Consider the following 27145-nt stretch of genomic DNA (forward strand, 5'->3'; position numbering starts at 1 on the left):
TTTTTCGGACACATATACCGTTTAATGACTTATATTCTTTGTCAACATGTCAAAGAAACAAAATAAATACGATTCATCTATCTGTAAGTAATAATTAGCTATGTAAAACGTCTGTACATCTTGCACATAAGACATTTTCTTCAGTTGAGTGATAATTCCAACATCGAGGACATTTGCTTAGACTTGAAGAACGAAGGCTTATTGTACAATCATCGCCTATAGTCAAAAATTTAGTCATTGATGCTAGTTTTTTTACGTTCGTTATCAATACAAACCTTCAATAGAGGACTTTCTGAAGGTCATGCTGTTTAAAGCTGCTTTTTGTACGTCTTCAACTACGTTGACTTGACTTACCATCAATATTGATGATAGCTCCGAGGCTATGTGTGAGTGTACAAATGTAATTAATTACTCTGCCATATAATGTAGTTAGAGTCAAAGTTTCTCCTACCTGTTAGAGACATTACTGCTTTATGTAGTGGACTGTCTTTGCCTACGCCCAGCGTTATGTCCGCCTCTTGAGAACTTCGAATTTGTCTACAGATATGTACTATTAAGGCATGAACTTTTTATCCATCAAAAGCTGCAGACTTACTTTTCTTGACGTGCAAATTCTAAAGCTTTGTTAACCTCAGCTTTCAATTTCAATAGCGTTGCCCATTTATTCATGAGTTCCTCGTTATTCCATTGACTCCTCTAAAGCAATTTCATTTAGCTTGTAGCATCGAATAGCCGCTAGTATTTTGTTAAGATCTTACTGATATCAACCATCCTGTTTTATAAACGGATGATTCAGGTTTAGAAGTAATTTGTTTGTAGTTTTCATAAATTTCTTCCGCTGTATGACAGATGAACGGGGCTAATGATTTCGTATAGGACTGAAGGATCTATTTCCATTTGAAGAAATTCAAATTAATCCTAATACCTAGCCTTATAACTTATTTATTTTGATTCGCTACCTCGTAAAGTACTGTTTGTGCCGCTCGTCTGGAAGCTGAGTCCTTCTTTTCATTGTACAGTCTATCCTTGATGATATCAAAGTAAAAGGATGATAAGGTCGTATTTGTAAAATTCTGTATAGTCTGTACAGCTATTTCGCAAAAAACCCACGTGTTAGAATTCATAACTAGCTGTCAATTATACTCAATTACCTCTGTTAAAAGCATAGTCTTCATACGATCGAGTGATACGATTGTTATACTTGTACAGTTCGTTGAGCATGTATTTGTCAACCTTTTAGGTGATTTCACTTATTAGTTAACAAAGGATTCAAAGAAAAAAAAAAAAGGAAAAACAAATGGGGATACATACCTCTTGAAGGTTCTCAAAGCTGATATAGTTATGTTGGTTAAAGTCTTGAAGGTTTCCAAGCAGAAACTTGGCAGTTGTACGGATTTTTCGTAGGTTATCAGATATTTGAGCTATTAAAATAGATATTGTTGAAATTGTGAGTGAACCTTTCTCCAAAAAAAGATGTAAATGAAATGAGTCGCTTTACCTATTATAGATGGCCCTATGCTAACATCATGGGTATACTCACAATTCGCTACCCAGAAGCGAAGCACATCACTTCCGTATGCAGGATTCTTCTTTTTATCCTTTCCCCCGTCAGTAATAAAGCTGGGCTCTAGCGTATTTCCTAAACTCTTTGACATTTTTTGCCCTTTTTCGTCTAATACAAAGCCATGCGTAATCAGAGTACCATATGGCGCCTTCTTTGTGACAGCGATGGATGTCAGTAATGATGATTGAAACCAACCCCTGTGTTGATCACTACCCTCCAAATAAACATCCGCAAGAGGCCGTTTGGAATCCCTAATATTGTCAAGAAGACCCTTCAACATCATCCATGATGTTCCGCTATCAAACCATACATCCATAGTATCGTAACCTCTCTTATAAACTTTGCCCTTATTTTGATATTGAGGAGCTACAAAAATTGAGTCATCTGGTTCCTCCCACCATGCATCTGTACCTTTTTCTTGAAGAATCTTGATAATGTAATTTACTGAATCCTCGGTTAGCAATGCGTCACCATTTTGATCGTAAAGTGCTGGAATTGGAACACCCCAAGATCTCTGCCTAGATATACACCATTCTTTTCGAGACAGAGTAAATTGTTCAAGGCGCCTAACAGCTAACATAAAATAAACAGAAAGAGATGGTCAGACGGAATTTTTTGGGAACCAAACTTGATTTTGTTTTGTACTTACAAACTTCAGGAACCATTCGAGTTTCCTTTAACTTTTCTACTGCTAAATTTTGCAGATGTTCAACGTTCGCAAACCATTGAGCAGTAGCGCTGATGTAAAATTGAAAAAGGACAGGGCTTTGCATTAGTTGATGTTGGCTATACTAGATTGAGATGAAGTACTGCATATTTACCGCAACATAACAGGCTGTTTGGTTCGCCAGTCATATGGGTACTTATGGGTATAGTCCTGTTGAATAACCAATGAGGAATTTGAATCAAGCATGTCAATGACGGCTGAAGTGCCTTCCGTGAATGCCTCTTTGCCTTCAAGTTCAGGGCCTGCTTGGCTAGTGAATCTGCCAAAATCATCCACTACAGAATTTCTGTCAATATTTCCAAATTGATGGAAAAGTCAAAATTATTATTCACATCATTTACCTGGACTAAATGGTTGAATATCGTGACGAAGGCATACTTCATAGTCTTCCATACCATGACCAGGAGCAGTATGTACTAATCCAGTACCAGACTCAGCAGTAACATGTTCTCCAGCAATAATAGGCATTAGATCGTGATTTAATGGATGCTCATAACGGCATCCCAGAAGATCACTCCCCTTGACTTCATCTAAAATTTCCACTGCTTGTACCCCCAAGTCTTTTTTAAAGGCTTCAACACGTGCGCTTCCTACAATATATACGCCGCTCATACTTTCATGTCCTTCAACTTTTACTAACGTATATTCCAACTTAGGATGGACGGAGATAGCTTTATTCGCAGGTATTGTCCACGGCGTTGTAGTCCAAATAAGAGCATATATTGAACCATAGTGCTTCCACCGATCTTGTAAATTTGTTGCAACCGAAGTCAAAGGAAAGCGAACATGAATTGACTTTGATATATGGTCATCTTTGTATTCCAACTCGGACTCGGCTAAAGCGGTTCTTGATGATGGTGACCAATAAACTGGCTTTAATTGTCTGTAAATATATCCATGTTTAATCATATCTGTTAAAACTTGCAATTGTCTCATTTCGTAATCCTTGGTAAGTGTCAAGTATGGTTTTTCCCAATCGCCCATGACACCCCAACTTTTAAAGCTTTCCATTTGTTGTTTCACTTCACTTAGGGCCTTTTGCTTTGCAATTTTACGGATATCCATTGGTGTTAATGCTGAATCACTTCCTTTTCTCTAATTTAAAATAGTAAATGATTCATAAGCTTTTAGAGTATCATATAAACAGATCGTTTTTCTTACGCGAATATGCTGCAGTGCTTTCAATTCTATAGGGAGCCCATGGCAGTCCCACCCGGGACGATAACTAATATTTGATGAATAAGAATAATTCAATGAATATGTAAGAATATATGTAGGCATTTCGATATCCAGAGCTCTGATTTACAAAACTTTGTGTCCTTGAAGTACTTTATAACGATTCACAATATCTTTCAAAATCTTATTCATAGCATGACCTGTTTTCATAATTGATTAACTATTTAGTGTCAATAATTTCATTGCAAGTTATAGTATTTGTATAGTTATTCTCACCCGAGTGGACGTTGCCGTTAGCATAGGGTGGACCATCATGAAGAACGAAAATATCTTTTGGATTGTTTTCCAGCTGAAAGAACGCATACATATTAACAAAAAAAAAAAAAAACTGTGACTTAACAATAATCTAGCATACAAGCATCTACCTGCCAAGAATATAAATCCTTTGTACAGCGTTCTCTAAACAAATGTTCTCTTTTAGCTGCATCTGCCCTCAGAGGGAACTTTGTTTTTGGTAACAGCAGGGTCTTCGTGTAAGGATTTTCTGTCGCTTTTGCTTTTAAAATAGCACTATAACTGATCGAGCGATACCCTCCAATTATAGAGCTTCGAAGGCAATTTTGTGATAGTTTTACAGCGATCATTATTGTTCCTTACGATCGCAAACACCTGCAAAAGAACTGAAATGGAACTGAAATGGAACTGTGGAGAAGAAAATAGAGTGAAATTGACACGTTTGACAGGGACGAGAATCCGTTATTTCTGAGTTCAAAAACAAGCGAAAATGTACACTTTGAAATGCAGCATCTTCGGGGCATGTGATAAGAAAAAGACCCATACCGACGCCCGCGGACCTTTGCATTTTATCAATCAAATTTGTACGTTTAAACGAGATTTTTGTTTAAACCCTAATGGACGCGAGATATTTTAAGCTTATCTAAATTGCCCGCGGGAAATCCAAATGTTTAGCTGAAAACCCCTTTGGGCTTAAGGGTAATGAGGAATGGGAACTATGACACTAAATTTAGAATTTGGGGAGCAAATTACCAGTTGATAAACTGTTAACCGAGAAGCGGTGAAGGAGGTGGTTCTTGGTTATATTGGAGGTAATCGAGTTCAAATAACACGTGACATAGGGCGGACCAATGGTCTATTTGAGCTCGTTGAGGGATCTGAAGGAGTGTGTTAGGAGGCATTTGAGTATAAATGATAATGGGTCATGAACAGAAGGCGGGAAATAAAGACGACGATGCATGTTGAGACATGATATAGCATGAGACATTGTAGGGATCGTTGATGAGGGTCACTGACAATAGGTTTGATGCTCATTATAAAGCCACCTTCATTGCTAACGATACATGGTTACGTTTCGGCTTATTCATTGGTAGCCATTGATAGGATCAATTGTAAATTGGGGCGGCATTGAGAAATAATTATTGAGTTGACAAGGTCGCTTTGTGATTGACGATAAAATGGACCAGGTCTTCTATGACCAGCGCAAACCTCTTGAGCAATGCAGCACATAAATCAAGACGCTATTCCAACCAATATTACAATTTTTGCAAAAGAGTTGTGGTATTTGACGACTTGTAGAGTTAAATATCGCTTAATTAAAAATAGTAAAAAGCTTAACGAGATCAAACTAGTAGGTTTTTAATTGAATCAAGTTGAGTTCCCCCAGAAGAAAAATATCTACTGCAAAAATTTAAATATCTTCTTCATATTGCGAAACCTAGAAACTGACAGCTGAGTTATTATACTCAAAGAAGACGTATGTCTTCTGAACTGTAAAAGAATAGAATTCTCCCTTGAGGAGATTACGCATCTACCCGGAGCGGGTGGACTTGTAAACGTATCCATGGCTTGATCTAGTGATCATGCAACTAACCTATTTTCCCGTGCTAACCATTATGTAGCACTGCTTGCAAGAAAATAGAATTAATTAGGAAAATAGTATTCGTGCGTGGTGTTTGAGTTGAGTGAACAGTTATTGTAAAGGATGATCACAAACTATTATCTTGTAATCATTCTTTATGCCGAAGGCAGAGAATAGTACTTATAACCTATTATACCTTGGTGTTAACTTAATATATCCTGCATGTCCATATATTAATTCTACTATATATCCTATGCAATATAGTAACGTATCATAGCAAAATAAGTAAACTATATATCCTAAATGACAACCTGTTCAGCCTTATACGAGGTAGCTAATCTCGTATAAGAATCATCATTTATTCTATATTCCTTACCTACTCTACTTTGTATAATTTCAGCAGTAATGAGGTGTGAGGATCTTGTAAAATTTGTATACGAGTTCTCCACATCTCATATGATGCTGTCAACTAAACACAACACTTAATTCACGGTCCTCATATATTAGAGTTTATGTAGTTTCTAATTATTTCTGGTTTGCAATATTGTATAATTCATCTTTATCCTTCGTAAAGTGAATTATATCTTTAATATTTGTATATCATCTACCCTCAAATACGACAAGAGTATCTGATGGGTTTCTTTCCCTGTTGTAGTAGCACGATAATTTGTAAGATCCGACGATATACATGCGTTAAATATCTATACACAAATTGATGTAAGTCAGAATTTCGAGCTTTGATTATTGGTATAGTTGATTACATACCTCTGACGTACTTACCTAAGCTACTATTCATTGGAATGGCGTAAATGTTATATGTTTCCGTATGCTCAACGGAATCTGCAATTGTAGAGCTTTACGCTCAATAAGGTCTATATTTGAGCTCTTCGAGAGAGGCTCTCAAGAAAAGAAAATATGTGCAAGAAAGGCTATTCAGACTGTTATGCTTCCAGTCCTAGAGGTGCTTTGGACTGAACAACTGCCATTAGTCCAGTTTTATTCTAGAAATGGTCCAGAACAGATCGCCAAAGTAGTCCCCTTTTAGCCAATAAAGTGCAAGATAATCAGTTAAAAGCAGTTTTTCAAAGGTACAATTATGATGCCTCAATAAATAACGGTGTCAATCTTCTTGATTATTTCATTCACCAGCTAACAAAAAGTTCAGCTCGGCGGTTTAAAAATAATGTGCTTGTCCTAGTACAGATAAACTGCTCCGCGTTGACGAAAGAGAGGAAGTAGAGAAAAAGCAGCGCACATTAACTAAATGAATTGATATTTGCGGTTTAAAAATCATTTCGTCGAACAGTTAACTGTATTCTTATGACATCTGTTACAAGTTGCTTGTACCTTTCTATGACTGATCTGCTTATGGATTTGATGTGGATGGTTTCACTCACTTCGCAAATGATTTTTTTCTTATTATACTGTTCGTTTTTAGCTTTTCTCCTTTCACTTTTCAATATTGCTATTGAGTGATAATGAAGCTGCTGTTCTTAACTGCAAAAATGTTTGCAAGTAGGAGGCTTGTGAATTAGCTTGTGCTGTCATCCGTTCTGTCCATTAAGCAAGGCTAATTCGTTCGATGCATTGTTAATTTTTTAAAGTTTAGAAACTGTCGCACGTACGACTTCTGATATGGAATAGCCGCTCAGCAGTGGCAGTGCAACCGTTTACAGTCAAGCTCGGATGGCCGGAAACAGAAAAGAAAAAGAGATGATTTCTTCCCTTCCATTTACAGTCACCGAGCAATTTGAGACTAATGATAGAACATAGTATTAGAAATGCTTTAAATTCGGGTAATAGTATATATGCTGATATATAGCTAAATAACCGCAGCTATTGCAATATACATCATGAAATCATCGGAGAGTGACATATTTCTTTCATAAGGTGTGTGGAAGATGGAGTTTTTCCTTGCCACAAAACCACCAGCTTCATTTGTTTACTGCGGAGAGGCTCATGCGACTGCAATGATGAAAATTTGCTTGGTTAAGCTGCGGCATCCAACTTTCTTTTTCCCTTCCACAACCATTATAAAAAAAAAATTGTTCTGAAGCGTTTTTTTTCCATCCACCTTTTTTTTTTTTCACCAAATTTACTTGAGTTGCAGCTTTTATCCCTACTACATTACGGCAGAAGCGAAGCAGAATGACCGGTAACTCTTCAAGCACAATATTACCTGTGCTACATACTTCACTTGTCAAGAAAAGAGCTTCCATGCTAGTAAGCAGCAGCAGCAGCTCCTACTTGCCGTCACCTGTCATCAAAACCACTATCTCAAAACTTATTGACCGAGTTCTTAGTTTACTGGAAATGATGTCTGATGAGGCTTTCTGGAATAATTTATTTGGCGAGCGAGTGTTGAACCTTTTGAAGCGATATTTCGGCAGCGATGTTGTCTTTTTAGGTTTTATTGTTTATCTCGCTCGTAAGTAATTTATGATTGTAGAAGTAGTGATAGATTTTTTTGATATTCATTATACAACTTTTTTTTTTCCTGTTTAAATAGCTATTCTGGGCTATCGATTACATGACTGGTTTTATTATTGTTTGGCTAAATTCAAAGAGAGAATGTATGTTTCTATTCAGATCAGCAAAAATGAATCAGGTTATGAAGCCATACAACAATTCGTTGCCAGTAAAACTTCGCATATTCGACACCTGCGTGATGTTGAAGGCCGGTGTATAAATGATGATAACGATGATGGTGATATGTTAAGTCCCACTCCTCCACCCAAAATTCGACTTTATCCATGTAAGTTCTGGACGAAACTTATCTGATCTAGTTTGCTTTAAACAAGGACCTATAAAGATTTTTATTCTTTCAATACGTATCAGTGGATGAAATCGAGCATAAAATCGTTTATAAAAATCACACACTTTGGGTGACAAAAAAGAAAAATGGTGGTGTCACCAACTCTGCTTCTGAACATTATTACAGCAACAACATCAAAGAATTGCTCGGTATGATGAACAATAACCCCGTCATTCAAATTACTATGCGCGGTCAAGACCTTACCTTACTGCAATCCTTCATTCAAGAATGGATTGACCACCATTATGAAAAGGAGTTTGGTAAATTGACCATCTATCAATGTCTGCCTACACGATATGAAGGTTTTGAATGGCGTACGATCGGTTCAAAAGAATTGCGTAGTTTACATTCAGTGATTCTGAAGGAAGGACAGAAGGAGCGTATTTTGAAAGACATTATGACTTTCCGTAAGCGGGAACATTGGTACGCTATCCGTGGTATTCCTTATCGCCGTGGATATTTACTATACGGACCACCGGGTACCGGTAAAACATCGCTGGTGCAATCCGTGGCTAGTAAGATCAATATGAATGTGGCAATCATCAGTTTGTCAGGAAATATGGATGATGAAAACTTTAATGTATTGTTACAAGAAGTACCAAGAAATAGTATCTTGGTGATGGAAGATATTGATCATTGTGTGATCAAGGCACCTTCTTATTCGAGCGACAATACGAGAAATGGTACGAACACTGAGAATGGTAACAGCACAGCTAAGATCACTATGAGTGGATTATTGAACGCGTTGGACGGTGTAGCTGCTCAGGAGGGATCTATGGTATTCATGACATGTAATGATATTAATCGTATTCAACCTGCTTTGCTACGCCCTGGCCGAATCGATATGAAAATGGAACTGGGATATGCAGATAAAAGTCAGATCGAACAAATGTTTTGGAGATTTATGGGCGAAGATGATGATCTCTTAAAATTAGGAGAGTCTGTAGTTGAAGATACGGTCGAGGAGCCAAATAAGAAGAAGCAAAAGAAGAGAAATAAAAAGGAAAATAGTAGGCTAAACGAATTAGCTAAGAAGTTCACGGCAAGAATCCCTAATTTATACGTGACACCAGCAGAATTACAAAACTTTTTCATCATGAATATTATGGATAATGAACAGTTTGCTATTGTTGACGAAGGTATAGCAAACAAAGAGGAAGTTGGTGAAAATGAAAAAGTTGACTATAGCTATTTGTTGGATGCTATACCAGCATTTCTTGAAAGTGTGAAACGGGATCGCGAACAAGCCATTGAACATAGAAGAGGTGGCAGCAGTAGTAAAAACACCCCCTTAGATTCAGTTGGCTTAGCGATCGATCCTTCCACTACAGACGATGTCCAATAAATTTCAATATATATAGTATTTATAATATTCATATACCCTTAGAAGATCATTATGACTTTTATTATCCAGAAATGTTTGAAAATACATGACTCAAAATAAAGAGAAGAAACTGAAATTGAAAATTTAATTGGCAAAGCATATAATTATAGCGTAAACTAAGTGCATAGTTCTAACCCACGAACTTCTATGTATTGAGACCATGTTTGTATAATAACATAAAATATGTACGTATATGTATTGATGTGGGTGCAAGATTGATAAATAAGTTAAGTCAATATTCTAAGGAGGCGTGAATTGAAAATATTACATAGTAATGGTAAACTAATAATTAACATCAATAGGCTTGTGATATCATCAAAGTATGAGGGCTTCTTGGTGTGGATGACATAACATCAGGAGCAGTAGTATTATCGATTGTTGATGAAATGGAAGTAGCCATTATGGACTTTGTTGCGCAGGATTTAATAGATGGCGATGCAGGACAGGGTATTTGAGGTTGCACTTCTTGCTCTCTTAAACGCGCTTCTTCTTCCTCATCGAACTGTCGCTGTTGCTGCTGTAGTAAATCAGCAAGGTCATTCAATGCTTGCTCAGTAAGAATATTATCTTCCCTTATTTCTCCTTGTTGCTCTTCCTCTTCGGTTTCAATGTAAACGGTTGGTTCCTGTAATGAAGGTTGAGGCGACGCGATGATTGACGAAGAAGCGGATCCAGATAACATTCCAGACGTCAACGGGGAATATAATAGATCTTTTTGCTGCTCTTGAAGATAGTGAGGTGTTTCTGCTATCAAAACTTGATGTTGTTGCTGTTGCTGTTGGTGCTGCTGCAATTGATATTGTTGTTGAAATTGCTGTAATTGTATAAATTGCTGTTGTTGTTGTTCTAAGGTTGCTGTAGATGCATTGGTAGAATTGACAGCAGCTAAAGCCGCAGCAGCTACCACAGCCGCAGCAGTTGTGTCTTGTTGTTGACTTTTATCACTCCCATTGTATAAATATGGGTAAAAGGTTGTGCTATTCAAATTGAATACATTATTGCTATTGCTTACCGATGGCTTTGGTGAATAGGTTAATCGTTCCTGCGACTGCTGCAAGTGGTCAAACGAGGAAGAATAAAAGAAATCTGTCGTCGTACTAGTGTTATTTGGAAATGAAATATTATTAATTGGTTTTGCTCCTGCCATCTCTTCTTGTTGATGTTGAGATAAAGTGAAATCTAGTAAGGGTTGGAAATACTGATTTGGATAATACGATGCTGCAGCTGCGGGTTTCGTAGCAGTAGGATAAAAAAAGAGATTATGCTGGTTAAATTGTTGCTCCATCTCTTCACCCGTGGTAGTAGTTGCTGTCATAGGTGTAGCCATACTAGCGGAGGTCGTAGTAGGAGATGAAGAAGCTTGACAACCATTTCGTCTTGAAATACAGAACGGGCAATGACGTACAAAGCGTGCAATCAATTCCTTTGGTATCCAAGAATATCGTTTACGTACCTGAATTTTTAAGGTTGAGAATTTTTGATGGGTTAGTCCACATTCTTATTTTTGTAAATAAAAAAGTTGTACAATCACGGGTTCTTTCTTTTTCTTTTCTTACCAAGGCGGATGTTTTGTCTCTTCCTCCATGATGCGCTTCTTTGTGCGCATGAACCAGGATATCATAAATTTCTTCGCGGGTCGCTACGGGTTTATTGTCATGGCATACAGTGTATTCTGCTATAGAAGATGTCTTTTTACTGAGTCGAAACATTTTTTTGACCCAGAATCGAAATTGCGCTGTTGAAATGGCTGTATTTCTAGGATCTTTCAGAACTTGTAAAATCAGAGAATAACGGTATTTATCTACCAGTGCTTTGTCTCTCTTTTTAGTAGATAAGTTTTCCAGGTAGTTATTCACAATTGCATCAAACTCTTCTACAGTAGGTAGCTGATCTTCTGTTATGTTCAACAGTGCTAAATCATTACTGCTAGTACTGTTATTCAATAAATCATAGTCAATCATCAAATTTGTTGTAGTTGGTGCATCTTCCATAGCGGTCGTAGCTTCAGTATATACTGGTGAATAGTTACAGTTGCTATTACTACTATTTAAATATACCGGCAAGTTCATCAACTGAAAATGGTTGTAAAGTTGTTGTTGGTGATAAGGATATTGATTGGAAGATGCTGTTGGTGTAGCTGTAAAAGTAACATTAGGAATAGGTGTAGTTTTATTTTCTGTATTAGTACCACTTAACATAGTGAAATGAATAATAAATTACGGTGAAGAATAAAAAAAGAAAGAATGAATAATAAAAAAGAATAAAATAAAAAAGATGTAGAAACCGTAGTAATTCCTTCTTATTTCTTCGATTTGAAATGAAAACTGAATGGAGATGGTATGTGTGAATGTATAGGCGCCTACCACATAATAGACCCGACACACATAAAAACAAGGTTTTGCTAAGTAATGTAAATGATGTTATATCGAGGGTAAACAAAATTTTGGCGGGAAATATTGTTGTTGCAACAAGATATGTAGTGCTCATAGCCGACAACTGTTGTTTATGCCACGCTTTTGGCCACAACGAGAGACTGAAAATCAAAAGTTAACCTACCCTTACGTACATACATACATTTATAATGATGCTGATGATAGAGGGTTTGATGGACATCATTAGCCTAAATGATAAGCCCTTACTCTTGTAATCTCTCAATTCTCCCTTAAGGGTGTCAAAATAGAATACTTTAAATACGCTGTACATTCCTAAGAAAAAAAAAATGGATAGGAATTGATTTCATCAAAGATCATTACCTAATCTTAAGAGCACCCTATGTAATAAATTCATCATCTTTCGACGTGTATAAGTCTCCTTCTTTTTTCATTTATTTATTTGTTTCAAGTGTAAAATGCGGGCTGGTAAATATTTCGAATTTTTTTGTTTCTATTGAATGTCTGTGCGCAACACATATTAAAATTTACAACAATGCAAATGCACGATGCAGAATCCGAGAAGTGTTACAAATCTGATAAAAAAGGAAAGATTCGCCAAATATTATGCAAATAAAGCATCGAAAAAATGAGACATCATTTTTTATTGTATGCTTTTTGGTCATAAAATACGAGCAATTATAACAGACACTCTAATTATTACCACTTGTGCGTTCATCACCGTTACTGTAACTGACAAAATGAGGAATTGAAGTCAAGATACGATGTTTGAAATTAATAGCTGTAGTTTTCACAGAAGACTTTTCTGATGTCATGTTCAGAAGATCCTGTTCTGAGCGACTCCGTCTACTAGAAGATATGGCTGATAGAAAAGTTAATTTTCCTTGACACGCGCTTCCATGTCCATATAACTCTACATACCTCCAACTAATTTTTTACTACTGTCACGTGTGTTATGGCTAGATTTGGGTGCTGTCATCTCATCTTTATCAGTACCTATTGATGATATAGCTTGGATACTTCGTCTTCTAGCTAAACCACCATTAATATAACTCTTCTTCCCTGAGAATTGTTGTAGAAGGCCACTTGATTTGGATGAGCTGGGCATGACAATGGTCGTACTTTTATGACTATGTTGGCTTAATGTTGTAATTGCAGAAGATGAGGATTTCGAATGTTTATGTTGAAAGGAATGAAAGCTATTCTTGTCCGTCATCGTGTTAGTAGTAGTTGATGCGATTGAGGAGAAAGAAGATGCTGTTGAAGATAACGTCGTTGTTAAAGGGTAATTGTCATTATGCGAATAAGTGGCTGCTGTTGGCCCATCAGATGGTGCTGTTGCTAATTTATACCCTTTCTCCACTAAGTTCGTAAAGATACCTTCTCTAGCACGACTCATAGGAACGTAAAACTTGGGCGATTTAAAAGCAGCGTATTCAGCATTTACAACTATATAAAATGGTAGAGTGTCTGATTACTCACTGCAAACCCCCAATGATATTCATTGGCTCTCACTTACGTTTCGCTATCAAGAAATCTTGCAATTCCTTTTTATCAAAAAATAGTGCACCTTCAGGCAAAGGAGGTCCAAATGATGGTACATTCTCAGCAGAAACAACCTCCACTCTCCAAGCCTTCGCAATCTGCCTATTTTGTATTTTCCCTTTTCCATCTACATGAGACGTAGTAGCAATTTCCTCCAGATGAACAATAATAAAGACATGCAAGAATTGTGATTTGATAGCAGCAGGGTTAAATGGTTGTTGCCCTTCCACAAACACTAAACAAACGATATCATTACCAATATGTCGTTTACGTTGAATTTGTTGCTTGTCGCCAGATCGGGAAGGGATTAAAGTAGATACATGAAAAGCTAATTGTTGCATATCATTTTCATCTTGACGTTTCCAATAATTAATGTAGGTGTAATCACCAGAATCCCCACTCTTCGTATCTAAGCCTGCTGCCCATCCGGTATATCCGTAAAGTGATACTTTTTGCCCCAAAATAGACAGAAATTCCTCAAATGGCTCAGAAGAGTCATGGTTATTTGAAAACCATTCTTCTTCACGCGTTTGACCTTCTTTAACCAATAGGACGCCAAATTTATATTTTGTGTGCAACTAACAATTTCACAAATCTTCGTTAGTATCCTTTTCTGCAACAGGATGCTTATGAGTTATATATCTTTACCGAATTTTCATCTAATCTGAGTATATCATCTTGTAATCCATTGGATACCAATTGACCGAAATCCATCATTCGGAAATCTTGATAAAAATTACAGTGGGGTATATTTGCTTCTAGGATGGATTTCCAAATGAAACACGTGTTGTTACTATTGCTGTTGTTATAGGACGGTGCATCCAATAGAAAGGAATCTTGTATAATTTTTCTTTGATTGATCGGTGTCTTGTTTTTGAATCTGATAATGAGCCTGTATTGTCGTTTAGAATCGTCTGTTGCTATTGCTGCTTCTCGTTCTTCTACTTTAATAGATACCATGACAGGCTCTTTTGTTTCTGTAACGTAGCCAAAAAATGTGCAGTGTTCCTGATTGTATAAGTAAGTTCGAAACCAATGCGCATCAGGATCTTTGTGATCGATTGGATAATTCAAGTAGTCACATTTAGTCAAAGTGGAAGTAGGTGCATTACTACCGCCATAGGTATTGCTACCTTCTATCTTATATCCTTTCGTGGGTATAACCATTGCCTTTTCAACTTTTTTATAATATTGTGATAAACATTGATTCATGATATATTTGACAGTTGAAATTGTATCTTTCACAAGTGATAAAGTGAATAATTGTTGCTCTTGGTCTACATTATTGTTATCAGCACTCGTCCTTTTTTTTTTGCTTGTATTATTCGCGCTTGTTGATGTCGTTGTAATAGAAGAAACTGTATTTATAGCTTGTTTCATCATTCTTTTGAATCCTTCTTTGCGTTGCTCTTGTTGGTCCCAATTGACCATTTCAATCATTTTGAATAGATCAGATATGACAGAAAGCAGTTTTTCCTTGACTAAGTTATTCTTTAATTGCTGCTGATAAATAGGTGTACTGGTATTGGTATTGTTACTGGTGCTAAGATCGTTATTTGCGTGTACGTATAAATAATCGGATAATGTTGTATCACATTCATTCATTAAACGGGTATATAAAGTCGTTAATGTAGAGGAAATTAAGCCTTTAAATAATAAAGTTGATGTGTTGGAATTGTTGTCGGTGACACCAACATAGGTATCTTCCCTTTGAATAGTAGAAGTGGGTACAACTTTAGTTATGTTGATATCATGCTCACTGATAGTAACGGGTGAAGCCATAAAATCAAAATCTTCCAGCTGTTTGCCAAACAATAAATTACCTACAGGTAGTGGTGGATCAGGCTGTTCTTCATCTTCTTCCTCTTCTTTGATGCAGTCATCGTTAGTTTGAATAGAGTTTAAACGTGTCGTATGTGTAGTATTGGTAGTTGTAGTATTGGTATCATTAGTAGTATTTTCATTAACAAAATTGCCATTTAAATTATTATTTTCTATACAAGTAGTTGTAGCTGTAGTAGTTGTATTGCTATTTGCCAGCAAAAATCTTGAAGCAAGACTAACTACACTATTCCTTCTTTTTGCTTTATTGAGTTTTGTAGTAGCAGTAGTAGTGGTAGGTATAACCGAAGAACTTGTTGTTGAAGTCGGTATAATCGTTTGTTGTTGTTGTTCCTGGTGTTTATTAGTTCGAAATATACCAAAGTTAATGGTAGACCTTCTAAATTTAGAAGCGAAACTCTTTTCCTGATCCACTGTGGGTGCAGCTGTTAATGCTGCAGATGTTGATGATACTGCTGCTTTATTACGTCTCACAAAATTTTTCATTGAAGATTTCACTGTATTTGGTATTTTACTGATTTTACTACTCGTGGACGCTATGCTGCTTTGCTGGGATAAGCTACTGGTGGTTGTATTGGTTGAATAAATGGATGCATTGTCTTTACTGTTATATCTTTTCTTCATTTTATTGAACCTCATAAAAGTAGAGGGAGCTTTGGACTCCAAATCCAAATTATCGTAGCAAGCACTATCTTGCGAGAAATTGCGTTTAATGTTTGTTTCTAGGGATGTCATCATAGCGAAATTTGTTCCCTGGGCTAATCAAAAATCCCGTTCTTTACGATTTTATTCATAAGTGGTTTAGATCAGAAAGAGAAGAAGAAACTAAATAGATGTGAAAAGAAAGATATTCCTGAAAGAAAAAAAAAAAAAAAAAAAAAAAAAAAAACCAGGGGAAAATTAAAAAAGAAAAAGTTTGTCTCACGACAATAAATCTAAATATCCTCTGAACTCGACCGCCACTTATCATCACACAAACCAGCAAACAATGTGCAAAAAAGCCCTGAGTTCTAACCGTTTTTGGTAACAAATCATTAAGTATCGACAAAGGTGACGTTTACATTTTTATTGTACGCGAAACCAAAAGGGAAAAGAAAGCAAACACGATTGTTAATTGCACATAAAGAAATACATACAGATCTACTCTTTCAGTTTCATTTTACAGATGGTTAGAATAAGTTAAGTTTTTGTCCTCCTTTACAAGCGAAGATTTGCAAGCTCTCTCATAATAGACACTTCAGTTGCTACTTTTTGTTGCTGTGCGGGTGCTAATTCTTCTCCTTTGCTCATCTTTTCTTTCAGTTCTCGTATCTGTCTCAACTTCTTCTCCAAGTTACGAATTTTCTTCTGTTTTTCTTCATCACTTATAGTAGACTGAGATTGCCCTTGTTGTTGAGGTTGTTTGGTGGATTGTCTTGCATTACCATTGTTATTATTATTATTACCACCAGTTTTCTTTGCACCTACTACTCTACGTTGTGTATTGGGTCCTCTACCAATACCTTCTAATGCAGCGGCTCTATCAGAAAGCGATGTAGGAGTAGCAGAACCTCTAAGATGAGGAGGTCTATAAGCACCTGCAGGTTGGGCCGACGCTTTGGCACCAGTGCCCTTAGAAGGAAGTACCTTGATAGGGTTGGGAGGTGGAGAAATAGCACGCATAGGATAACGAGATGCAGGCTCAGGACGGAAACCAATTTGGTATAATTCATCAATAGCTTCCTCATACACAAGTGTACCTGAGTGATGCCATAACTTGAAACCGTTATCAACTCGAAGACGAGGCGTTAAGGTAGCTGTTAAGAGGAAGCGACCACAAGGTGACCATTCACAATGCGAAGAATTGGAAGCGGCAATGGTATTGATCTTCTTTAAAGTCTTTCTATCCCAAAGATCGACGGTACCATTCAAATTACCAAAGCCGGCAATACAGATGGTACGACCCTGAGGATTGAAACGAACAAAGTTACGAGGATTGATGCCGAAATCAAACACAGGTGAGGCGCGGTGATCGAACAAAGTAGTTTTGGCAGGCATGGAACCGTAGACTACGATGAATTCTTTGGAATCAGGTGCCCAAGTGACATCATGAATAGGACCTTCTTTGTCAAGAGGAACACGACAATCAAAATTACCAGCAACAGCAAGGTAGTATAAATTTGTTTCACCATAGTAAGATTTGTTAGACTTATCAACGTCTGTCATTGTTAATACAAGTAAATTGGTGCCCAAATCATTCCAATGCAATGCAACATTATCAGCCTTATAAAATGTCTTATTGGAAATAGCAGTCTTGAAATTAGGAACACTGTACATACGGATAATGGCAGGTGCACCCTTCAATATAATAAGAGGGAATCAGTACACATATAAATGTTGAAGCAAAAATATGAACAGCAGAAAATCGGCTTACATTTTTTTCTGGGATAAATGCAGCAATGGCAGGAGCTTTACCAGGACTCAAGGAGAATTGAGAAATACCCTCAAGTTGAAGTCTTGCCCAAACAGCTAAATTGAAGCCGACCATTTAGTATAAGTTCTCTTCACTGGTGCATCTGATGCGGACTACTTACATTTTCCCATATTCTTGCTCTCCCAAAATTGCACTTCATTTGTTACCATGCGGGCACAGTACTTTTCATCATCTGTCCATTGGAAGTATCTACACAGTTATTTAGAATAGTGGAAATATTTTACATAATTGTTGCATACAGCTGTAATGACTTTTATACATACGAGTTACTTTGTGCTTTTTGCACAAAGGCGGCTACTTCTGTACCGGTTTTTGCATCCCAAATAAGCAAGTTATTGGCAGCTGCACCATTTTCAAGTTTGGCTGTTATGAAAAGAAAATGAGTATGAATCTTCTAAAGTAGCCATAAACGTTATTGGATTTTCATAACTTACAGGGTCGTTCCCAAGTGGCAATATAACTGCCTTGAGGGGAAAACCAAAAATCAATCACGTTGGATCTTTCGATCGTACAAATTTGATCTAACGAGGAGGAATCAAACACTTGTATGCTAAATCAAAATAGAAAAAATTCCTTGGTCAACAATAAGATTTATTATTGTTGTAGTAGTTCTTTTTTGTTCATACCCTTGACTAGTTGCGTAAGCGTAGAAATGACCATATTTACTATAATGAAACATACGCGTTGTTCCTTCAGGTCTGTTGAAAAAAAAAAAAAAAAAAAAAAAGGTAGAACATGTTAAGTTATCCTGAGCTTCACCATTTCGGGTATCGTCACAATATGCAACTACCGTTTTCCATTCCTCAATCGACTTACTTTTGGAAATTATTGACAGCTTTGAATTCAGGATAACCATTCCAAATGGACAGTTCCTTTTGGGAGCGATCTGAAAATAAGGGGAAAATGTCAGTTTTCAGCATCTCAAACATAAAACACACGGTCCTCTTGTGAAATCATACAGCTGAATTGTGTGATCGATTTATTGGCCATTTTGTAGATTGGGAACTGTGCAAAAAAACAAGCGAACCTGAAGAAAACAGATGGAATTAAAGACTTTGTTTTTAAATGTACTTTTTTGATTTGTCTTTTCTTTTTGTTGTCCGCTATTACGTTTAAAGAGAGGTTTTTATTGACAAAATATTTTTCTTTAAAACCCAGTGGGCACAATGTTATATAAAATTGCCCGGGGCAGATCCGACTGTTTATAAAGTATCTAAAAAGCCCTTAAGATCAAGGGTAAAAACGAGTTTATCACAAGGTTGAGTGATTATGAGGAGACATCCATTGGAGCAGTAAAGACCCTAGAGCAACATCCAAGGGTGGGGGTTCTTTGACGTGGAATAGATAGTCTAGCTCATATAGTATGTAGCAGAGGATCGGCCATTGGTGTTCCCATTGACGTTTTATCATAGGTTGTCTTGGCGGGTGGTTAGGTAGCTGATTTAGAAGATACGAAAGGGGATCTTCTATTTGCTGTGGTTGCTGCAAACGCGAGTGCATATGCAGGCATTGGATTGAGTGTGTCTTTGTTAACAAGGCTGAAGGGTGCCGGATGCAGTAGGTGGTGTTACCACTAGGTAACCAACCAAGTCGCCAACGAAGACATCGACTTCTTTCTTCTCTTGTCATTGGAAGCCATAGTATGGGATCTAAACTTACTGTTGGGCGGCAGACGGAGATGAGCTTAGAGTTTGTTGGGGCGCTTTGCATTGCTTGTAAGGATTCTGTATGAAAGTCTCTCAGGGACTGTTTAAGATTTTTCTGATCCATTGTCTGGGCGTTTTCCTTGGTTCTTTGCCAGAGAGGTGTACGAGATAGCTGAATCCAGATAGAAGAGCTATTTGGTTGTTGTACATATGGTAGCAGTAGGGACAGTAGGGTATCATCTGGGAGTGTTTGTGATCGTAGCAGGAATTTAGCCTGGAGAGTGTAGGCTCTTTCTCGCATTGAGGGTAAGTTGGCTAAGTGACGCATTATATTGACAGAGGATCGAATTGACCCACCAAATATCCTGCGAATGCATTTGTTCTGTACGTTTTCCAGTTTCATATGATTTGTCCTGTTCAGTTTGCTTATCGCCAATCCGTATTCCAGTTGAGGGCGGACCAGATGAGCGTAGAACCTGAGAGATAGTAGCTTACTAAAGCCGTTAGGGTTGACTCCAATCGACGATAAGGTGTTCATAGTAGCCAGGGCTTTGGTTGTGTTGATATGTATGAGCTCTTGAGTGTCCAGGTAACCACCGGGCTTGAAAGGAACTCCCAGATATGGGAAGGAATTGTTGCTTTGTAGTGTGGATCCATAAAGGAGATATTCCATCGTTGGTTGATCAGAAGAAGCCAGTATTACACACTTATCAGGGTTCCATCGGTAACCACGGGAGTAACTATGCTGTTCACATTTTTGAAGTAGGGATTGCATTTGGGATTCTTCGGCAATCAAAACCACATCGTCCGCATATAATAAACAGTTCACGTTCCGAGCCAATTCCAATGGCGGTAGATCATCCACTCTTTCTTGGGTTCGTAGTTGAGTAGGTAGGTCATTGATGTAGTATGAATACAGTAATGGCGACAGAATAGAGCCTTGTAGCACACCAGTAACTGGGTAAAAACGTGAGGACTTAGCATTTTGTAGCAGTATCTCTATTTCCACTTCATCAAAGAGACTCTTAAGTAACATAAGGAGAGCTGTCGGTACGTGATGGCGAATTATGTTCCAAATATGTTGCCGATCCACCGTGTCATAAGCAGATTTAATATCCAAAAAAGCTAGTACTGGGTTGATGTGATGGTGTCGTCGTAATATATGGCATATTTCAGCCAGACATAGTGCTTGGTCTAAGGAGCTACGTGCAATACGAAAGCTTCCTTGGGCTATATCTATGGTGGGGCCGTTTCCGATAAGGTATTCCTTAAGACAAAATTCGAAGATCTTCCGAAATACAGAAGTCAGGCTGATTGGATGGTAGTTGCCTGGGTCGTCCGGAGGACCTTTCTTGTAGATTGGGATTGTTTGTGCCACTCGCCATGTCTTCGGTGTATAGGACCATTGCCAGCAGAGGCGGAATGAATACCATAGATGGGGCGTAATAATATCTGCAACGGGACGGAGCATCTCAATGCGAACGTCATCAATACCTGGAGCTTTCTTTGTGGGTAACGAGGTGAGGGCCGTTTGTATCAAATCTTTGTCGATAGGGAAATTTTCCAGACTGTAGGGAGCTGTCTCTTGAAGTGGAGAGTTGTTGGATGGACTGCGGTCTTCTGGGAGATTTCGTCCTGAAAATATCATTTCCATGTGGGTAGCCATCTTATTTGCGGCTTCTTGAGGTCCTGCTATGTTAGAAAAGGAAGGCTTTAAGTTTCGTCGTTTTTTTATTTTGCTAAACCGTGCAATGGCTTTAGTAAATTCCTTGTTTTCCATGGTTGAGCAGAATTGTTGCCAGGTTTCACGTTTGCGTTGATGTATTAATCTTCGAAGTTTGGCTTGGGTTTTTTGGTGGAGGATCCAGTAATGAAGTGCATTAACTCCAGCAGCTTTACGCCATTTACGATAGTAGTGTTCTTTTTTGTCAAACGTGTTTTGCATCTCCTCTGTCCAAAAATGTTCCATCGTGATTGTTCTTGGTTGTGTCATACGGCCACAGACTGTATCCAGTGAGGTATATATCGCTTCACACATCGCTTGGTTCAAATGTTCTATCTCTTCGACGGCCCGTGTTCTATGTTGCGGGTCAGTGTGGCTATTCGGGGAGCAGGCAGTTAGTGTTTCATTGAAAGTTTGACGATAGCAATCAATTTTCTGAGGGTTTTTTAATTTGCTCAAATTCCATATCCTACGCTGAGGGGGCAAGGCAGTCGGGATTGTGGAAGCGGTGCTGAAGTCAAGCGTCATGAATTTATGGTTTGAATCTAGTGACATGTCGTCCAGGATGGTTAGTGTTGGTGTGAGTAGCTCAGTATCACTAAAGAAATAGTCAATAATACTCCTTCCATTGTAATTGATTGAGGTGGGTTGTCCATATTGCAGTCGGGCGTTCCAATTAACTAGATGATTAATTTGAATCCAATCATGCAGCAGCTTGCCACGGTATGTAAATGTCGAATCACCTGTGAGTGAGCCCATTCTCGCATTAAAATCACCGCATATGATAGTAGTGGTTGTGCCTGACAATGAGGTTGGTATTTGCTCAAGAATGCTTTCTACTGTGTCGTTGGGTAGTGATGGGGGGAGGTATAAACAGTGGATAAGAAGTTTGTGCATTGTGAATGATAAAGTGTACTTAGCTAATAATGGTTGGTTTGTTGTGATGTGGTGGACTGGTAAGGAGTGGTTTGGGTTCACTAAAAGGGCTATTCCGTTTTGTCCACGGTAAGTATTTCCTACGGGTTCACCATAAATATGATATTGTTGCCAATGGGTGGGGTATCTATTGGGGGTTAAGAGCCACGTTTCTGTAACAAGTAAGATATGAGATTTTTCTGCTAAATTAAGAATAGGTGTGATTGCTTGTTTAGGTAGACCTGTTGCATTAAACAATGACATAGAGATACTAGTCATTATTGATTGTCCTCCTCGAATTCCAAATCCGAGGGGTATTCATTCATTTGTTCGTCGTTGTCTGTGATGAAAATATCATTTTGAGTAGAGCTTTTGGCAGGCATGGTGGTCGTATAGGTTTCTTAGGATATCATATTTTGTTGGAAGAAGTATCTCGCTACTGCATATCTAACGGGAGTGCGAATGTAGGTGAGAGCACGATGGAGTCGTTGTTGATGAAGTTCTGTTGCTTTGGTCTGGCGTTCGCCATCTGATAGGGAGTCATACTGGGGATCTTTCAGTAACTTACCGTCTGTGGGATCAAAATTATCTGTAAGGTGTATTTACATTTGCGAAGTTGGTCTTTGAACTCTTCGGCATAGTCATTGTGGACAAGGATTGCGATAATATTGCGGTCGGGGTAATGAATATCGAGGAGTCGGCTGTTGTTGATGCCTAAGGTGCGAAGTTTACTGCGAAGTTGTCCGATGGGTATACGTGCTTTTGTCGGAATGTACACGTATTGGAATCCTTGAGTTAAAAAAGGAGGCTGGAAATGACGAGCGGCGACTTCTTGACGGTGTACGCGTTTTTGGTGTTGGTGAATCTCTAGATTGCGTCTTAGGAGCGCAACTTGAGCTGGATCTCTCCAGGGAGGTAGTTGTTGGGTTGAAGTAAGGGGCATGGGTGGCAAGTATGAGTTAATGGGTGGTGGAGGCATCGCTCTAGGTGGTTGCGAAGAGTGCTGGGTGGTTGGTTGGTTACGGAGTGATGCTATTTCCTGCTCAGCTTTTTGTAGCTTTTGGCTCAATTCTTGTACCAATTTTGTAAGGTACGCTACTTGTTGTTGGGGGTCCTGGGGTGGGGCAGGGGAGTCCTCAGTGTGTGTGGGGATATCCTCGTCAATCGTTTCGACTGTTGTCTGGGTGGTTTCAGGCTGTTGGCTCTTCTTAATATGCTGAAGGATGGGTAGCATATTGGCAGCTTTAACTTGTCGGTTACACTGACTGCATTTAAAGACTGGTTGCGAAGGGTACGTAGGGTCTGAGCCCTTGCGGTGGTAGATCGTAAAGGCGTTACAAGCTGAGCAAAACAAATGTTTACGATATTGTTCAAAAAGAGTGTTGAGTTCTATGAGTTGGCTTTCATAGAGTACGATACTCCTGGTGGCACGACTTGTATGTTCAGTCGTCATGGGTGAGAGTGGTAGTATTAACTTTGGTGGACTTTCTTTGTCTACGATAGTTATTATTTTTACAAAGTTTTCAGTTACTTTCCAAAAAAGGCAATTTTCAAAAAAAGTGTTTTTGGAAAGCGGAAAAAAAAGCCCAAATTTGTCCGCTATTACGTTTAAACAGAGATTTTATTATATAATATTAATTTTTTTAAAGCCCAATGGACACGAGATATTAAGCTTATCTAAATTGCCCGGGGCAGCTCCAAAGGCTTAAAAGAAACTAAAAACCCCTTAGGGCTCAAGGGTAAAAAGGATTATGTACTAAAGGATTGTGGGAGGGGAAGAGGGTAACCAGTCGAGCAATAGGTGCCCTAACCGAGGAGTTGTAGGCGGCTCTTGAGAGTGGTGTAAGTAGTCGAGTTCAAACAAAATGTGACAAAGTGCTGGCCATAGAAAATGCCAGTGTTGTATTTGGGATGGTTTGTTGATCGGATGTGTAGGAAGACGGTTGAGGACATAGGATATGGGATCACAGACTGATGTGGGGAGTTGTAGGCGGTGGTGCATGTTTAAACAGGAGATAGCGTGGAACTTTGTAAGTAATGACGAGGGATGTTTAAGGCAATAGGTTCGGTGGCCTCCAGGAAGCCAACCCAAACGCCATCGGATATATCGGCTGCGTTCATTAGTTGACATTGGAATATAGAGGATCGGGTCGATCATTAATCGAGAACGGCATTGAGATATCAGTTTGGAGGTGGGGCTGTTCGATTGTTGAATGTGAAGGAGGCTAGTGCGGAAGTTAGCAATACAGCGTCGCAGAGCAGCTGATTCAGATCGTTGATTGAGCGGAGAAGAAGTGTAATCTTGCCAGATCGGAGAACGAGCAAGCTTGCAATATAACGATTTACTTTGTTGCTGGCCTATATATGGGAGTAGTATCGAGATTAAAGTATCAGTAGGCAGTGAGGTAGAACGTAATAGGAACTTAGCTTGTAGGACGAAGGAGCGTTCTTTCATGGTGGGCAGATTGGCAAGGTGGAGCATAAGTCGGGCAGACGATCTACTGGATCCACCAAAGATTCGTCGAATACACTTGTTCTGGGTATCCTCGAATTGTTTATATTGCTTCGCGGTTAGGGGGCTAATGGCCAGTCCGTATTCCATCTTTGTGCGGACTAATTGGGCATATAACCGTAGTGAGAGCAGTTTTTCGAATCCACCAGGATTGACACCGATTGCTGCTAATTGATTCATCGTAGTTAGGGCCTTAAATGTGTTAGTACGTGCTAGTTCATTTATATCTATACTACCACCTGGTTGAAAAGGTATCCCTAGATACGGAAAAGTGAGCTGACGTTGTAGAGGAACTCCATAAAGCTGGTAATCTATAGGGTGCGTTGATTTGTCTAGTATAACACATTTATTCGGATGCCAGCGATAGCCTAGCCGAAGACTATGAGCTTCACATTGTTGCAACAGGGTCTGAAGATGATCTTTATCAGTAATCAAGACGACATCGTCGGCATATAGTAAACAGTTGATATTTAGAATCAATTCCAGAACAGGCAAGGAAAGATCCAGTGGGCTTGGACGGAGCAGTGTAGGCAGTTCGTTAATGTAATATGAATAGAGTATAGGAGATAGTATGGATCCTTGAAGGACACCAGTAGTAGGGCTGAAAGGCTCTGACTTGGCATTGTTCTGGAGGACTTCAATGCTGACATCGTCAAACATATTTTGAAGTAGGGCAAGGAGCAGTTCTGGAATATGGGGACGAAGCACTGTCCATATGACGTTACGGTCAATCGTATCGTACGCTGATTTGATGTCGAGGAAAGCTAGAACTGGTTCGATCTTGTGCTGGCGTTTCAGAATATTGCAGATTTCCGCTAAACAAAGAGCTTGATCTAAGGAGCTACGGGCAATACGGAATCCACCCTGCGCAATATCGAGTGGGGGACTATTGGCCAAAAGGTAATCTTGGATGCATCGCTCTAAAATTTTGCGAAAAATAGATGTAAGACTAATTGGACGGTAGTTACCTGGATCGGTTGGGGGGCCTTTCTTATAAATCGGAATCGTTTGGGCAATGCGCCAAGACTTAGGCGTATAGGACCATTTCCAGGTTAATTGGAAGATATTTAATAGAAAGGGTGCTATTCGGTCGCTGACTGGTTGCAGCATTTCGATTTTGATATCATCCACTCCGGGAGCTTTCTTACGGGGGAGGCTTTTGATCCCAGTTACAATGGTATCCTCAGAAATGAAGAACTCGTTTAAAGTGAACGCTTGCGTGGGGTCAACTGGTGGTAATTGGCGTTGATACGGTGATGGAAGATATTGACCCGAATACGTGCCTGCATATGAGACGCCATGAGATCAGCTGCAGCTTGTGGACCTTCTGGGGAAGAGAACGAAGGGGTTAGATTTCGCTTCTTACGGATTTTACTAAAACGTGCAATTGCTTTGGTATACTCTTCATGACTCATCTGATAACAAAACTGTTGCCATGTTTCCTGTCGACGAGTTCGATAGAGACGACGAAGTTTGGCCTTGGCTTGCTGATGTTTGATCCAGTAGTCAAGTTTGTTCAGTCCAGTAGCCCGGCGCCATTTCCGATAGTAGTATTCTCTTTGATCAAACGTTTGTTGCATTTCGACGGTCCAGAAGGATTCCAAGTTTATGACATGTGGTTGGGTGACCCGTCCACAGACTTGATCTAATGCGGCATAGAGAGCAGTACAAAGATTCGACTGTAAGAGCTCGATCACTTCAATAGCTTGTGTACGATACTGGATGTGCTGAGCCATATTTAAATCAGTGGGGTTACGGTCAAGTTGGTCTTGAAAGGTTTGTCGATAGGCATGGATCTTGCCAGGTTGCTGTAGTTTCCCTAGGTGCCATTGTTGTCGAGGAGGTGGTAGTTTCTTCAGGACATTCTTGGGGCAATCAAACGTCAGTGGCATGTATTTGTGGTTGGAATCAAGCGACAGGTCGTCGCGAATGAGCAATTTAGGATTACTGAGTTCAGTATTACTCAGAAAATAATCAATGATACTGGTGCCATTAAAGGTGAGTGACGTAGGCTGTCCATATTGAAGTCTAGAGTTCCAATTAATGAGGTTATTGGCACGGATACAATCATATACCAATTTTCCTCGGTAGTTGAACGTTGAATCTCCTGTGTAGGATCCCATACGGGCATTGAGGTCTCCACATATGATAGTTGTGGTGGTTGTAAATGATTCAGTTGGGAGGCTATGCAAAATCTCTGTTACTTCATCGTTAGTTAAAGAGGGAGGGAGGTAGAGACAATGGATGAAAAAATTGGATACAATAAAGGAGAGGGTATATTTAGATAGAAGCGGATGTGTATGGTTGATGTGATGAACTCGGAGGTGGTGTGCAGGATTAACTAAAAGAGCGATTCCGTTTCTCCCTCGGTAGGTGTTTTCAACTGGCTACCCATATGTGTGGTATTGAATCCAGTGAGTTGGGTATCGACTGGGTGGTAGTAACCACGTTTCAGTGATTAATAGAAAAGTAGATGAGGCGGCTAAGTTTAATAGAGGTGTAATAGCTTGTTTTCGGAGGCCGGATGCATTGAATTGTGATATGGTTAAGGTTGTCA

At 38.9% G+C, this 27145-nt stretch overlaps 5 protein-coding genes across 5 annotated transcripts; 1 reads left to right on the forward strand and 4 right to left on the reverse strand.

Moving 5' to 3' along the window:
* Nucleotides 1-264: 264 nt before the first annotated feature.
* Nucleotides 265-4111, reverse strand: BDF20DRAFT_824555 (tRNA synthetases class I-domain-containing protein; the record flags this gene model as incomplete). Its single annotated transcript, XM_053077904.1, has 15 exons — nucleotides 265-380; nucleotides 452-537; nucleotides 596-696; nucleotides 759-887; nucleotides 960-1090; nucleotides 1152-1233; nucleotides 1312-1421; nucleotides 1499-2015; nucleotides 2254-2302; nucleotides 2386-2566; nucleotides 2633-3386; nucleotides 3453-3516; nucleotides 3598-3667; nucleotides 3744-3816; nucleotides 3893-4111. The coding sequence occupies 15 exons, from the start codon at nucleotides 4109-4111 to the stop codon at nucleotides 265-267; spliced, it is 2682 nt and encodes an 893-aa protein (XP_052933736.1).
* A 3380-nt stretch (nucleotides 4112-7491) lies between these two features.
* Nucleotides 7492-9503, forward strand: BDF20DRAFT_838239 (P-loop containing nucleoside triphosphate hydrolase protein; the record flags this gene model as incomplete). The annotated part of the gene is made up of 3 exons (XM_053079138.1): nucleotides 7492-7771; nucleotides 7853-8098; nucleotides 8182-9503. The coding sequence occupies 3 exons, from the start codon at nucleotides 7492-7494 to the stop codon at nucleotides 9501-9503; spliced, it is 1848 nt and encodes a 615-aa protein (XP_052933737.1).
* Nucleotides 9504-9626: 123 nt separating this feature from the next.
* On the reverse strand, nucleotides 9627-11296 carry BDF20DRAFT_712286 (uncharacterized protein). The gene has a single exon (XM_053076098.1). The coding sequence runs from the start codon at nucleotides 10867-10869 to the stop codon at nucleotides 9838-9840; it is 1032 nt and encodes a 343-aa protein (XP_052933738.1). The 5' UTR covers nucleotides 10870-11296; the 3' UTR covers nucleotides 9627-9837.
* Nucleotides 10909-14191, reverse strand: BDF20DRAFT_797071 (uncharacterized protein; the record flags this gene model as incomplete). Its single annotated transcript, XM_053076288.1, has 5 exons — nucleotides 10909-10995; nucleotides 11099-11433; nucleotides 13055-13381; nucleotides 13452-14055; nucleotides 14126-14191. Coding segments are annotated over 5 exons (1419 nt in total), but the record flags the coding sequence as incomplete, so codon positions are not given.
* A 2325-nt stretch (nucleotides 14192-16516) lies between these two features.
* On the reverse strand, nucleotides 16517-18471 carry BDF20DRAFT_824940 (eukaryotic translation initiation factor eIF2A-domain-containing protein; the record flags this gene model as incomplete). The annotated part of the gene is made up of 6 exons (XM_053077935.1): nucleotides 16517-17656; nucleotides 17733-17827; nucleotides 17893-17981; nucleotides 18056-18155; nucleotides 18227-18342; nucleotides 18419-18471. The coding sequence occupies 6 exons, from the start codon at nucleotides 18469-18471 to the stop codon at nucleotides 16517-16519; spliced, it is 1593 nt and encodes a 530-aa protein (XP_052933740.1).
* Between the last annotated feature and the right edge of the window lie 8674 nt (nucleotides 18472-27145).

Source organism: Mycotypha africana (assembly GCF_025528875.1).
Source record: "Mycotypha africana strain NRRL 2978 chromosome Unknown BDF20scaffold_9, whole genome shotgun sequence".
Classification (NCBI taxonomy): domain Eukaryota; kingdom Fungi; phylum Mucoromycota; class Mucoromycetes; order Mucorales; family Mycotyphaceae; genus Mycotypha; species Mycotypha africana.